At 53.4% G+C, this 12,663-nt stretch overlaps 1 protein-coding gene and 1 long non-coding RNA gene across 3 annotated transcripts; one reads left to right on the top strand and one right to left on the bottom strand.

Moving 5' to 3' along the window:
* Positions 1–4,889: 4,889 nt before the first annotated feature.
* RINL (Ras and Rab interactor like) lies at positions 4,890–12,577 on the bottom strand. Of its 2 annotated transcripts, none has more exons than XM_045442413.1 (12): positions 12,339–12,577; positions 10,298–10,563; positions 9,931–10,090; positions 8,488–8,590; positions 8,150–8,222; positions 8,001–8,065; positions 7,594–7,743; positions 7,083–7,502; positions 6,419–6,712; positions 6,028–6,159; positions 5,710–5,879; positions 4,890–5,627 (listed from the first exon to the last, which is right to left on the bottom strand). In XM_045442413.1, exons 2-12 carry the CDS (start codon positions 10,345–10,347, stop codon positions 5,568–5,570), a joined length of 1,677 nt encoding a protein of 558 aa, XP_045298369.1. In that variant the 5' UTR covers positions 10,348–10,563; positions 12,339–12,577; the 3' UTR covers positions 4,890–5,567. The 2 variants fall into 2 exon arrangements, with proteins under 2 accessions (XP_045298369.1, XP_045298371.1); XM_045442415.1 differs by having other exon boundaries at positions 10,298–10,386.
* Positions 6,618–9,619, top strand: LOC123578988. Its single transcript, XR_006702583.1, has 4 exons — positions 6,618–6,727; positions 7,615–7,764; positions 8,384–8,509; positions 9,071–9,619. It is a non-coding gene; the product is annotated as an uncharacterized LOC123578988 (long non-coding RNA).
* Positions 12,578–12,663: the final 86 nt, after the last annotated feature.

Here is a 12,663-nt window from a genome sequence, read left to right as displayed (position 1 = left end):
AGAGGGACACGGGGTCCCCCCACAGAGTTGCTTCTCTGAACTGCGGGACTGGCATCTAATAAGGACCAGACAAATCCAGAAGGTGGGATGGCCCACAACACATACTCACCCAGAATACAAAGAACTTCTACAGCTCAACAACAACAAAAACCCAAATAACCCAATTTAAAACTAGGCAAAGGGTTTGAATAGATATTTCTCCAAAGACGATGTACGGATGGCCAGCAAACATAGGAAAAGATGCTCGACATCACTAATGCAAATCAGAACTACAATGAGACACCCCTTCATGCTCATTACGATGGCTACTCTACAAAAGAAACAAAAATGATCATGGAAAGTAGATGTCGGGAAGCATGTGGAGGAATCAGAACTCTTGTGTTTTGGGGACGCCTGGGTGGCTCAGTCAGTTGAGCGTCTGACGCTTGATTTCAGCTCAGGCTGTCATCCCAGGGTTATGGGATCGAGCCCGGCATGTGGCTCCATGCTGAGCAAGGAGGCTGCCTGGGATTTTCTCTCCTCTCTCTGTCCCTCTGCCCCTCTCCCCTGCTTGCACTCTGTCACTAAAAAACAAAAACAAAACAAAACAAAACAAAACAACAACAAAAAAACCCCACCCTCTTGTGCTTTGCTGGTGGGAATGTAAAATGGCACGGTTCCTATGGAAAAAAGTTTAGAGGTTCCTTTAAAAAATTAGACATAAAATTACCATAGGATCCGGCCATTCCGCTTCTGGGTATTTATCTAATAGAAATGAAAGCAGGATCTTGAAAAAATGTTTGCACCCCCTTGTTCATTGCAGCATTATTCGCAATAGCCAAGAGGGTGGGAACAACCCAATTTTCCATAGAAAGCTGGAAAAGCAAAATGTGGTATATACATACAATGGACTATCATTAGGTCTTTATATTTATTATTATTTTAAGAGAACAAGAAACTTTTATTATTATACATTTTTTTTAATGTTTTCTATTTTATTTTTGAGAGAGAGAGAGAGAGTGCGCACAGCAGGGGAGAGGCAGAGAGAGAGAGAGAGAGGGAGACACCGAATCCGAAGCGGGCTCCAGGCTCCGAACTGTCAGCACAGAGCCCGACGCGGGGCTCGAACTCACAAACTGTGACATCATGACCTGAGCCAAAGTAGGACGATTAACTGACTGAGCAACCCAGGCGCCAGTATTATTATTATTAATTATTGTTATTATTTTAATGCTTATTTATTTTTGAGACAGAGCAGGGGGGCAGAGAGGGAGACACAGAATCGGAAGCAGGCTCCAGGCTCTGAGCTGTCAGCACAGAGCCCGACGCGGGGCTCGAACTCACCGACAGCGAGATCATGACCTGAGCCAAAAAGTCAGAAGCTCAACCAACTGGGCCACCCAGGTGCTCCTATTTTTATTTTTTTCTTTAAGTTGGTTCCATGCCCAACATGGGGCTTGAACTCTCGACCCTGAGATCAAGAGTCGCATGCGTGCTCTACCGACTGAGCCAGCCAGTTTAAAGACCGCTATTATTTGGTGTTTAAAAAGAAATCCTGGGGCTCCTGGATGGTTTAGTTGGTTAAGTGTCTGCCTTCCGCTCAGGTCATGATCTCACGGTTCATGAGTTCGAGCCCCACATTGGGCTGTCTGCTGTCAGTGCAGAGGCTGTTTCAGATCCTTTGTACCCCCCCTCCCGCCCCTCCCCTGCTCCCTCGCTCTTTCAAAAATAAAAATCGGTCACACAACAATGTGAATACAGTTAACGCTACGGAACTGCACACCTAAAAACACTTTAGAGGGTAAATCTTGTATGATTTTTACTACAGTGATAAGAAATATATACACATGTACATAAGCGCATAATAAATAAACACAATACAATTCTCAGTGTCCTGCTTGCCCTGGAGGTTCTGGAAAAAAGAGATGGTCCCCTCACATCTCTTGGGTCTCTTGGGATGCAGCTACCCCACTGAGTTGTGTCTGAATCGTAAGATCAGAGGCCACATCCTGTAGCTCATCACCGCCCCCCCCCCATCCCTGCTTCCTGCCCCACTCCCCAGTGTAGCCATTTTAAGCTTTCTGGCTTTTAAAAACAATTGCAAAGAACTCCTCCCTGGCACGCTTTTTTTTTTTTTTTTTTTTTACTTGATGTCTAAAATTACAGAATTTTGATTATGAAATGCAAAAGGTGAAACGTAAAATTTTAATGGCAATACATCTCTTCATGAAATGGACTGAGAGGGATTTTCCTATTTTTCTAGTTAATTCCTGTTATCGGTAGACGCATGTCCTTTGTCGCTAGAACAGGACTGGTCTGGATATTCATTCTACTCCCTTTTTTTCTCTCTTAAAAAAAAAATTATTGGGGCGCCTGGGTGGCGCAGTCGGTTGAGCGTCCGACTTCAGCCAGGTCACGATCTCGCGGTCCGGGAGTTCGAGCCCCGCGTCGGGCTCTGGGCTGATGGCTCAGAGCCTGGAGCCTGTTTCCGATTCTGTGTCTCCCTCTCTCTCTGCCCCTCCCCAGTTCATGCTCTGTCTCTCTCTGTCCCAAAAATAAATAAACGTTGAAAAAAAAATTAAAAAAAAAATTATTTATTTATTTGGAGAGAGAAAAAGCACGAGTCGGGGAGGAGCAGAGAGAGAGGGGGGGAGAGAGAGAGAGAGAGAGAGAGAGAGAGAATCCCAAGCAGGCTCTACACCGTTGGGGCTCGAACCCACAAACCATGAGATCATGACTTGAGCTGAAGTCGGAGGCTTAATGGACTGAGCCACTCAGGCGCCCCAATTTTTCTCTTTTATACGAAGTGCTGAGTTACTGGTAAGTTTCCCGCAGCTGCTGTAAGAAATGACTACAAACTCAGTGGCTGACACAACAGAAATTTCTTCTCCTACAGTTCCGGAGGCCAGGAGTCTGGAATCAGTATCCCCAGATTGAAATCAAGGTGTTGACAGGGCCTCACTCCTTCTGGAGGCGCTAAGAGAGAATCAGGTGGGCGCCTCTCCCGGCATCTGTGGCTGACGCCTTTCCTGGGCTTGTGACCGCCCACCCTCCACCCTTCAAGGCCACGTCTTCAAATCTCCCTCTGCCTCTCATAGGGACACGTGGGATTGCATTTGGAGCCCTCCCCCAGACAATCCAGAATAGCCTTCCCATTTTAAGATCCTTGACTTAAAACATCTGCATAGGGGCACCCGGGTGGCTCAGTCAGTTAAGCGTCTGACTTCGGCTCAGGTCACGATCTCACCGTCTGTGAGTTCGAGCCCCTGCGTTCTGCTCCGTGCTGACAGCTCAGAGCCTGGAGCCTGCTTTGGATTCTGTGTCTCCCTCTCTCTGCCCCTCTCCCACTCAGGCTCTGTCTCTCTTTCTCGCTCGACAATAAGTAAGCATTAAAAATAATTTTTAAAAAATCTGCAAAGACCCTGTTCCAAATAGGTAACACTCACGGATTCCAGAGGTTAGGACATGGGTGTCTTTTGGGGAGTCATTTCCAGTGTACCACAGAAACTCTGTATTTACTGCACACCTACTATGTGCCAGGCACTTGTGTAGGCATGGAGAACACAGCTGTGAACAAGACAGAGATCCCTAGCCTCCCTAAGGCAGTCTAAGGCCACACTGTCCAAAATGGTAGCTCTCAGCCCCGTGTGGCTATTGAGCACTTGAAATGTGACTGGTCCCAATGGAGATGTGCTGAAATGTAAAATACACACTGGAGGGGCACTTGGGCGGTTCATTTAAGCATCTGACTCTTGATTTTGGCTCAGGCCACGATCTCATGGTCGTGAGATCGAACCCCACCTCAGACTCTATGGCGGGAGGGCGTGGAACCTGCTTGAGAGTCTTTCCCTCTCCCTCTGCCCCTCTGCTTGCACACTCTCCCTCCTTCAAAAACCAAAGAAAGAAAAAAGAGAAAAACATGAAAAAAGTACACACTGAGTTTGAATATTTAGCACGCACACAAAAAGAATGTTAGGGGCGCCTGGGTGGCGCAGTCGGTTAGGCGTCTGACTTCAGCCAGGTCACGATCTCGCGGTCCGTGAGTTCGAGCCCGCGTCGGGCTCTGGGCTGATGGCTCAGAGCCTGGAGCCTGTTTCCGATTCTGTGTCTCCCTCTCTCTGCCCCTCCCCCGTTCATGCTCTGTCTCTCTCTGTCCCAAAAATAAATAAACGTTGAAAAAAAAATTTTTTTAAAAAAGAATGTTAAATAGCACGATAATTTTTGGATATATTTTTTTAAAGATTTTTTTTTATTCAAAAAAAAAGTTTAATGTTTATTTTTTAGAGAGAGACAGAGTGTGAGCAGGGGAAGGGCAGAGAGAGAGGGAGACACGGAATCTGAAGCAGGATCCAGGCTCTGAGCTGTCAGCACAGAGCCTGACTCGGGGCTCAAACTCATGGATGGTGAGATCATGACCTGAGCCAAAGCTGGACGTTTAACCGACTGAGTCACCCAGGCATCCCGATATATTATTTTAATTTTTAAGTAATCTCTACACCTAACGTGGGGCTCGAGCCCACGACCCTGAGATCAAGAGTCACACGCTCCTCTGACTGAGCCAGCCAGGAGCCCCTAATTTTTGGATATTGATCACATGTTACGAGTGATAACCTTTGGGGTACACTGAGTTAAATCCAATAGGTTATTAAAGTTAATTTCACTTGAGTTTTTACTTTTCTGTAATGTAGCTACTAGAATATTTAGAATTGCATACCTAGCTTGCATTGTATTTCTCTTGGATGGTGCTGTGCTGTTCTAAGGGACGGGAGCCTATGGACAATTAACACAATAAACATGTACATTTTATGGTATGTTAGGAAGTGATCATTTCTATGGAAAAAAAATAAAGATCGGGGTAAGAGAGTATATCAGCTTCCTGTTGCTGCTGTAACAAATTACCACAAATGTAGTGGCTCAAAAAACCACAAATGTATTATCTTGCAGTTCTAAAGGTCAGAAGTCCAAAACGGGTCTTAGGGCCTAAATCAAAGGCCGAGTTCTTTCTGGAGGTTCCAGGGGGAAATCCATTCCCCGTCTTTTTCAGCTTCTAGACAATTCTTTGGCTCCTGGCCACATCACTCTGACCTCTGCTTACAAAATCACATCTCCTTCTCTGACTCTGACCCTCCCGCCTCCCTCCTAAGAGGACTCCTGTGATGTTACCGGTCCACCAGGATGACCCAGAATAATCTCCCCATGTCAAGATCATTCACTTGGTCACATATGTCAGGTCCCTTTGACCATGTAAGGTAACATATTCACAGATTTGGGGGATCAGGAGGTGGATGTCTTGGGGGGGGGCGCATTATTCTGCCTGCCGCAGGGAGGGTCAAGCCTGAGGAGGTGCAGCTTTACACAGGGTGTCTGGGAGAGCCTCCCCGAGAAGGTGACAGCCACCTAAAGACCTGAAGGAACGGAGGGACGGAGCGATATAAATAAATACTAGAGAATGGAGTAGCCAATGCAAAGGCCCAGAGGTGGGTCTCTTCCGGGGAACCTCGCCGCCTCCTGGCACCTAAACCAACAGGGGTCAGAAATCGGCGCCTCCCGAATCTTGCCTGAGGAACAGGAGGATGTGGGACCCCTTATCATAGTCCGTCTCTGGGCACAGGGTCTCTTGCCCATGGCTCCTCAAAGGGCAGTTGGACCTGTGGGGAGAGGCAGGAGCCTGGGTCAGAAGGGCAGTGGGTCCAGCGGTCCCCTCCACCCGCAGTCCGGAGGGGCGATCACCTGGGCTCCGCGGTCCTGTCTGTCCTGTCTGTGCAGCGTTCGCCGGCTGTGCCACTGGCGCAGGGAGGCGCGGGCCTCAGAGCTGAGCCCCTGGGGTGCGCGGCCCACATCGGGCTGGTAGTGAGCAATGTGATGCAGCGCCCCAAACCACGTGGTCAGGTAGTACCCGGCTAGGGGCAGGAAGGGGTGGTCAGCGCAGCTCTGGGGCTACGCTGGTGGCCCGAGGTCCCCCTGCAGTTTAACCCTTGCTGCAGGGCGAGGCTGTTTGGCCCCAGGGCGCCCCCTGTGGGGTCCCGGCGTTCCGGGGTGGGGGCTCACCTTCTCCCCGCAGCTCGTCCGGATCCAAGAGCTCCATAAGAAACTCCACGTCCAGCTGCGTCTCCCCAATGTGCGGACTCCAGATCAGTTCTTCCGTCAGCGCGGGCAGGAAGGCGTCGGCCCCCAGGGGCTCTGGCGGAGCAGGACGGGCTCCGAGGTGGATGGCGGGCGTGCAGACCCGTCCGTCCGATCCCCAGAACACGAGTGCGGGCTGCCCTTCCACCTCGCTGGGCCGGCAAACGCCTCTCGGCGGATCCCCAGGCCCGCGTAGGCGCCCCCTGCTAGAGCGGGTCACCCTCTCCCCTCGACGTGCACACTGGCCCCTCCCACCGCGCCTCCCCAATCCTCCAGCCACCGCACATCCGGGTAGACGCGGGTAGACCTTCTTTACCTTGGTCCTCGCCCTGAGCCAGGCCCGCGTAAACGTCACTGCACACCTCCAGCAGCAGCGCCACCTTGCGGCGTGGGGCGCAGGCGGCGTGGAGGTGCTCCAGGCGCGCGTGGATGCGGCTCCGCAGGGCGGGGGCGGGGCCCTGCCCCTCAGGCCCCGCCCCCGCCCGCAGGGCTGTTTGTCGCTGCCGCAGCCGCCGCAGCTCCCGGGCTCGCAGCGTCCGGAGTCGCGTCCACAGGGTGGGCTTCAGGGGCTCCAGCACCGCCCGGCACAGGGCGGCCTCCAACGCGGCGCCTGTGAGGGGTTGAGGTCGGTGAGCGAAGGGCCGCCAGGCTGACCCACGTCCACCCTCTCGCTCCACTTGACCGTACCCTCCGCCCCCCGCCCCCCCCAGCCCTCCCTGGCTTCTGGACGCCCACAAGTGTAGACATGGGTGGGAACACGTGTGCAAGAGGGAGCCTGGGTGTGGAGTATGGCTGTCGCCCATGTGAGAGATGTTCCCGTAGGGAAGGAAAAGCACGTGAGTGGAAAAGCAAACAGGTGCACACGGATGGAGAGAGAGACGTTGGGTGTGAAACACACACGTAAGGCCCGGAGATGGCAAACGAGAACCCGAGTGGGTCGGGGCATTGGCCATAAATTCCCTCCCAGTCCTCCTTATTACCAAGATCCTCCTCCTTCTGGGCGACCCCAGGCCCCCGGCTCCCAAAGACAGCCCTGACGTCGGGGTCCTTTGACAAGTGATCCTGGAGGTCGGTAAGGAGGTGCCGCACATCCTGAAGCAGCTCTGTGGCTGGGTCCCCGGGCCTGTGGGGCCCTCCAGCATTTGAGGTGAGGCGGGCTCGAAGGCCCTGGAACTGCCTGCCCACGTAGTTGCTCCGGGCCCTGGCCAGAGCCTGGATGTGATGGGTGAGAACATCGTCAGGTCCTTTCTCTTCATCTTTGTAGCTGTCCTCGTCCTCATCCTCGTCCTCCTTCTCTTTCTCCTCCACCAGGCTGGCTAGGGTTGGCCCAGGATGGTATCCTTCTGGGCTGAGCGGGCCTTCGACCCAGGAGACCCGGTGAGGGGCAGGGTTCCTGGGGGCTGGACGTGAGGAGAGAGTCGGGTCCCGCAGAACAGCGGCAATAGCTCCCTCATCCTTCAAGGGCCCAGGGCCCTGCCCCACCCAGCTAACCTGAACTGTGTCTTTCTGCAGTCCCTGGAGGTGTCTCTGCGGTGATCTGCTCCAAACCCCACCCTCCGTGGGTCTCCAGGTACAGCTTGTTCACCACGGGGAGCACCTTCTCTGAGATGTTGAGTTGGACGCCGCCAGTCTGTGGAAGACCTGGGAGCCAGCACAAGCGAGGTGTCCCAGATGTCCCAGGCGCCAGCCCTGGTTCCTTCAGGGTACCAGGAGAATTAATGCCCAGCCTCATTACTGAAGGAGCTGAGGCTTCGTCCCTGGTCCCTTGTCCTTCAGGCCCAGGAGTCGAGCCTCCCACAGCTCTCTCAGACCCCCATCCTATCCTCCCTCAAACACAGAAGTCTGGTTCCTGAAGTGCCATCCTTCTGGACCAAGGAGGCTGGAAGGTGGCCTCTCACCTGTTTGTTGGTCTCCTGGTCTTAGGGTGGGAGGGGGCAAGAGCAGTGTTCTGGGCAAAACATCCCTGAGAAAAGATAATGGGGAGCTGCAGTGGGTGGGATGCCTTAGAGATGGATCCCCCTTAGCCCTTTTGATGGGTAACCTGTACCTGCTGGCTGATAGGAAAGCCAGGAGATGGGGCAGGTCCGGCATACAGAGGTTAGAGTATTCCAGAGAAACACCTGAGGGTTGGGGGCAACAAAGGGCAAGGAAGAAAAGTTGAAGGGTGGCAGCCTCATCTTCCCTGGGACTCTCTCTTCCTCAGTTCTGCAGTCCCCCAACAGCCCTTCAAAACAGGGAAATTTCTACCCCTTGAAGTCCCCATCTTTTCCTGTGTCTTTAGGCTTGCATCCCACTTATGCCACCAAATAGGATTTGGGAGATTATTTTGGAAGCAAAGCTCACTAAATTTGCTGAGGACTGGAAACTCAGGAGTAGGCTCCTTACCTCCAGGAAGCTTCTGGATCTGGTAGGTGCAGACTTCTCCTGGTGAAGCTCCTGTCCTCAACACCAGGACCTGGCTGGAGTTGTGTCCTGTGACCAGGAAACTCTGGTTCGGGGGGTGGGGGAGGGGGTGGAGGCAAAGGTCATCTTGGAGAGGATTTGTGCAGATGTCTGTTACTTTTGCCTGCCCAGCATCCATTTCCCTTATGTTGGGTTCCACACGCCAAATTTCCTTTAGAGAAACCCACTTCCTCCCTTAGTGCCCGTGGGTGGGACTAACTCTGTCCAAGCCCTAGGGGTGGTCTGTGACCTGACCTAGCCAATAGGATGACAGTGCTTTCTAACCACTGTGATTGGTTCAGAGATGGGCATGTGAATCAGGCCCAGCCAATGGAAATCTTCCACGAGGTTTTTGCTGGAGCTCTTGGGCACAAGGACTCTTTTCACACTGGGATTGCTAAGCTTGTGAGATGTGGCCCTGAGCTGGGGACAGCCATCTCTGCCACCACAAGGAGGGAGCCCCCTCGAGAAGGAAGCTGTGTAGACCCTAGTTGCCTTATCCTAATCTGTTCCCTATCCCTTGCAGAACTGCAGGGTTGTGAGGGCCTCATCTGCCCAGCCGGAGAAGATGGGTAATGACGTACGTGGTGTTTCTCACTTCGGGTTTTATAACCCCCAGGGGAGCTTTACACAATGTATTGCTACCCGGGCCCCTCTCCGTATGTTTTGAATCAATTGTGAAGGCTTTTGGTTTTCCTGTTAAAAGAAACAGATATAACCGGCGCTTCCTTTCTCGTCTTCCTCCTGCCTGGAGCTCACACACGTGCTTGGACCCGGGGCAGCCACTGGGTAACCACGGAGGAAGTCCAAGAGAATTGCAAAAGCTGGCCTTGATGTCCCCAAGCTGCTAAACTAGAGCCTGCAGCTGCCTTTCTGGTACAAAGAGCAGTGCCTATTTGCCTAAGCTACTGTGTGGATCGAGTGTTTGTTCCTCGAAACCCCAAACGGTCGGCTTTCCCCACAGTTTAAAGCAAAGCCCAGGGGCGCCTGGGTGGCTCAGTTGGTTGAGCGACCGACTTCGGCTCGGGTCATGATCTCACGGTTTGTGAGTTCGAGCCCCGCGTCGGCCTCTGCGCGGACGGCTCTCTCTGCCCCTCCTCCACTCATGCTCTCTCTCTGTCTCAGAAACAAGTAAACATTAAAAAAAAATTTTTAAGCAGAGCCAAGACATGGGATGGAGAGAACTTTATAAGTCGTCTAATGCTCAGGATCCGACATTGCTGAAATTCCCTTTCTTCTGGGCTTTTCAGCCCACTTACTTTTCAGTAAGTGGCCTTTTTTGGTTTTCCCGGTTTGTGCTGTTTGTCACCAGCAAGCAGCGGAGTCCTGACTGACCCACGGTGTCATGGGGAGGGTCAGAGAGGGTCCCCGGCTGTGAGTACTCACCCCCGGTGGCCACAGCTCAAGAAGGGCTCCCGCATCCTGAGTATCCAGCTCTGGGATCTGCCACACCCCCCGTGTCCTCTGCAGGCGAAGGAGTGGCTCTGGGGTCCCAAGGACCCCTAAGGGGGTCTCACCTGCTCCATTCACCTGTGGCGGAACCATCCTGGGACACGCAGGGTCCAGGAGACCAGAGGTTAGAGGTGGGCAGTTGGACACTAAGGTGGGGTCCAAGGTGCAGGGGGCAAGGGGCAGCCCAGGGGCGAGACGAGATTCAGGGTCCTATGGGGGGGGGGTGTGGGCATTGGATGGCTGGAAGGGCCTTCTGAATCCAGGGGCAGGAGTTGGAGACCCCAGCCCCCGCAGCTCTCACCTCTCCCCGTCGATGAGGCCTGCAGAGGCCTTGTCCTCCGGCTGGGCCATCCTCAGGATGCGGGAGGCCAGCAAGCCATGGTCTGGCCTCTGGCAGGGAGGAAGGTAAAGTTCAAGGCTGCTCCAATCCAGGGGTAATATTCACGATATAGCAGAGACCCTGACCGATCAGAATGGGCCCAAGGCCCCTCGCTGTGCCAGGTGTCAGTTCTTTAGCGGCTGGATGGTGGGGAGATGTGGGGATCCCGGAAGGAAGGCCCGTGTGTCCTGGTGGGGAGGGGACAAGGGGAGGACCCAAACCGACAGCTATTTACCAAGTGGTACAGAAACACTTCAGATTTTGACAACCGGTGCTGCCATAATACAGACGCGGACCAGTTGAGTAACAACCCCGTGTCTGGACAAGTGCTCCGCCCATGGTAGGCACCCTGTAAACGTGCCATCATGTTACAGACGTCCTCTCTTCCTCCCTTCCCAGACCACAGAAGGGCTCTCGGATATTCCCGCCCCCGCCAACATTCTACTGTGAAAGTTTTCAAACGTTCAGAAAAAAGGAGAGAATTTTACAGGGAACATCCATATCCTCACTACCTAGATTTTATTGTAACCACTTTGCTTTTTGCTTTTTGCTTTGTAACACATCTGTCCCCTCTATCCACTGGACCTCAACTCTTAATTTTTTAAAAAGGTTTTTTTCTGGGCGCCTGGGTGGCTCAGTCGGTTAAGCGTCCAACTTCGGCTGGGGTCATGATCTCATGGTCCATGGGTTCGAGCCCCGCATGGGGCTCTGTGCTGACAACTCAGAGCCCGGAGCCTGCTTCGGATTCTGTGTCTCTCTGTATCTCTGCCCCTCCCCCACTCATGCTCTGTCTCTCTCCATCTCTGAAAAATGAATAAATGTTTAAAAAAAATTTTTTTTAAAGATTTTTTTAAGTGGGCTCCATGCCCAACATGGGGTTTGAACTCACAGCCCTGAGATCAAGAGTCGTATGGTCTATGGCTGGGCCAGCCAGGTGCCCCTATCAGACCTCAACTCTTTTTTTTTTTTTTTTTATAATTTTTTTTAACGTTTTATTTTATTTTTGAGACAGAGAGAGACAGAGCATGAACGGGGAATGGGCAGAGAGAGAGGGAAACGTAGAATCCGAAGCAGACTCCAGGCTCTGAGCTGTCAGCACAGAGCCCGACGTGGGGCTCAAACTCACGGACCGTGAGATCATGACCTGAGCCGAAGTCGGACACTCAACCGACAGCCACCCAGGAGCCCCTGGGCCTCAACTCTTAAAGCCAATACACAATCCTAGCTACAGTGGGTTATGACTCAAGGTGGGCATTTTTTTTTTTAAATTTTTTTTTTTCAACGTTTATTTTTGGGACAGAGAGAGAGACAGAGCATGAACGGGGGAGGGGCAGAGAGAGAGGGAGACACAGAATCGGAAACAGGCTCCAGGCTCTGAGCCATCAGCCCAGAGCCCGACGCGGGGCTCGAACTCACGGACCGCGAGATCGTGACCTGGCTGAAGTCGGACGCTTAACCGACTGCGCCACCCAGGCGCCCCACGGTGGGCATTTTTGACTATTTTCCCTGCGGCAGTCCCAGGAGTGAGACATCTGCGGCCATTCATCTGTGCACCCAACGAACACTTAAGAAGTAGAGGCCCAGACTGAGGTGCCAGCCCCGGGGGGAAGGTGACAGGACGGGCCCCTGCTCTCAGGGGCTTCCATTCTTGCTTGGGGTGGTATAGGAGGCGGGTAATAAATAGCTTGCTGACCAGAAACCCAGGGTTTGGGGAAGGGTGGGGACAGTGAGCAGGTGCTCAGTCCAGGGGAGAGCAGGCAGGAGGGGCAGGGGCAGGGAGGCAGATGCTCGCCTGGGTCCCACAGAGGAGAAGACGTGGAGGAGGAGGAGGAGGACGGAGAGGGGGAGGGGGAGGGGGGAGGAAGGGGAGGAGGCCGGTGGCGCATGGGGGCAGCGACCTGACACCGAAGGGAGGCAGTGGGGGGTGACGACGGCCAGCTGCTTGGTCCCTGGGGACCCCTACCTGTTCTTCGAGGGGAGGCCTGGAGTAGCAGGAAGTGAAAGTGTTCCTCACAGAGAGAGGAAGCTGAGCGGGTGGGGGAAGAGGCGGGGCTGGGGGGGGGTTATCTGAAACCAACCTTCCCCTCTTTTGGGGGCTCAGACCTTAGGTGACCAGGCTTTGGAGGAAGGGACTCTGGCCGTCTGGGGGCCCACGGGGAAGAGCCACGGGGCTGTCGCAGGCCCCGGAGTCCGGTCAACACCCTCTGCTGTTTCTCGTAAGAGCCTGCAGGTGTTCTAGTCTCCCTGCCGCCCGCCCTCCGGCTGCTTCCCCGTGTGCCCGCAGAAAG

Source organism: Leopardus geoffroyi, chromosome E2, assembly GCF_018350155.1.
Source record: "Leopardus geoffroyi isolate Oge1 chromosome E2, O.geoffroyi_Oge1_pat1.0, whole genome shotgun sequence".
In the NCBI taxonomy this organism is placed as follows: Eukaryota; Metazoa; Chordata; class Mammalia; order Carnivora; family Felidae; genus Leopardus; species Leopardus geoffroyi.
The sequence above is the reverse complement of the archived record's forward strand: the minus strand, read 5'-3'. Positions and strand labels throughout refer to the sequence as shown.

Bases quoted from the DNA above. Each gene is read 5' to 3' on its own strand.
- RINL (XM_045442413.1), bottom strand. From the start codon at position 10,347: ATGGCCCAGCCGGAGGACAAGGCCTCTGCAGGCCTCATCGACGGGGAG. The intron at 10,091-10,297 runs GTGAGAGCTGCG...TGCGTGTCCCAG, and splicing joins GGCCTCATCGACGGGGAGAG to GATGGTTCCGCCACAGGTGA. The intron at 5,880-6,027 runs GTGAGCCCCCAC...TCCTGCCCCTAG, and splicing joins GGACGAGCTGCGGGGAGAAG to CCGGGTACTACCTGACCACG.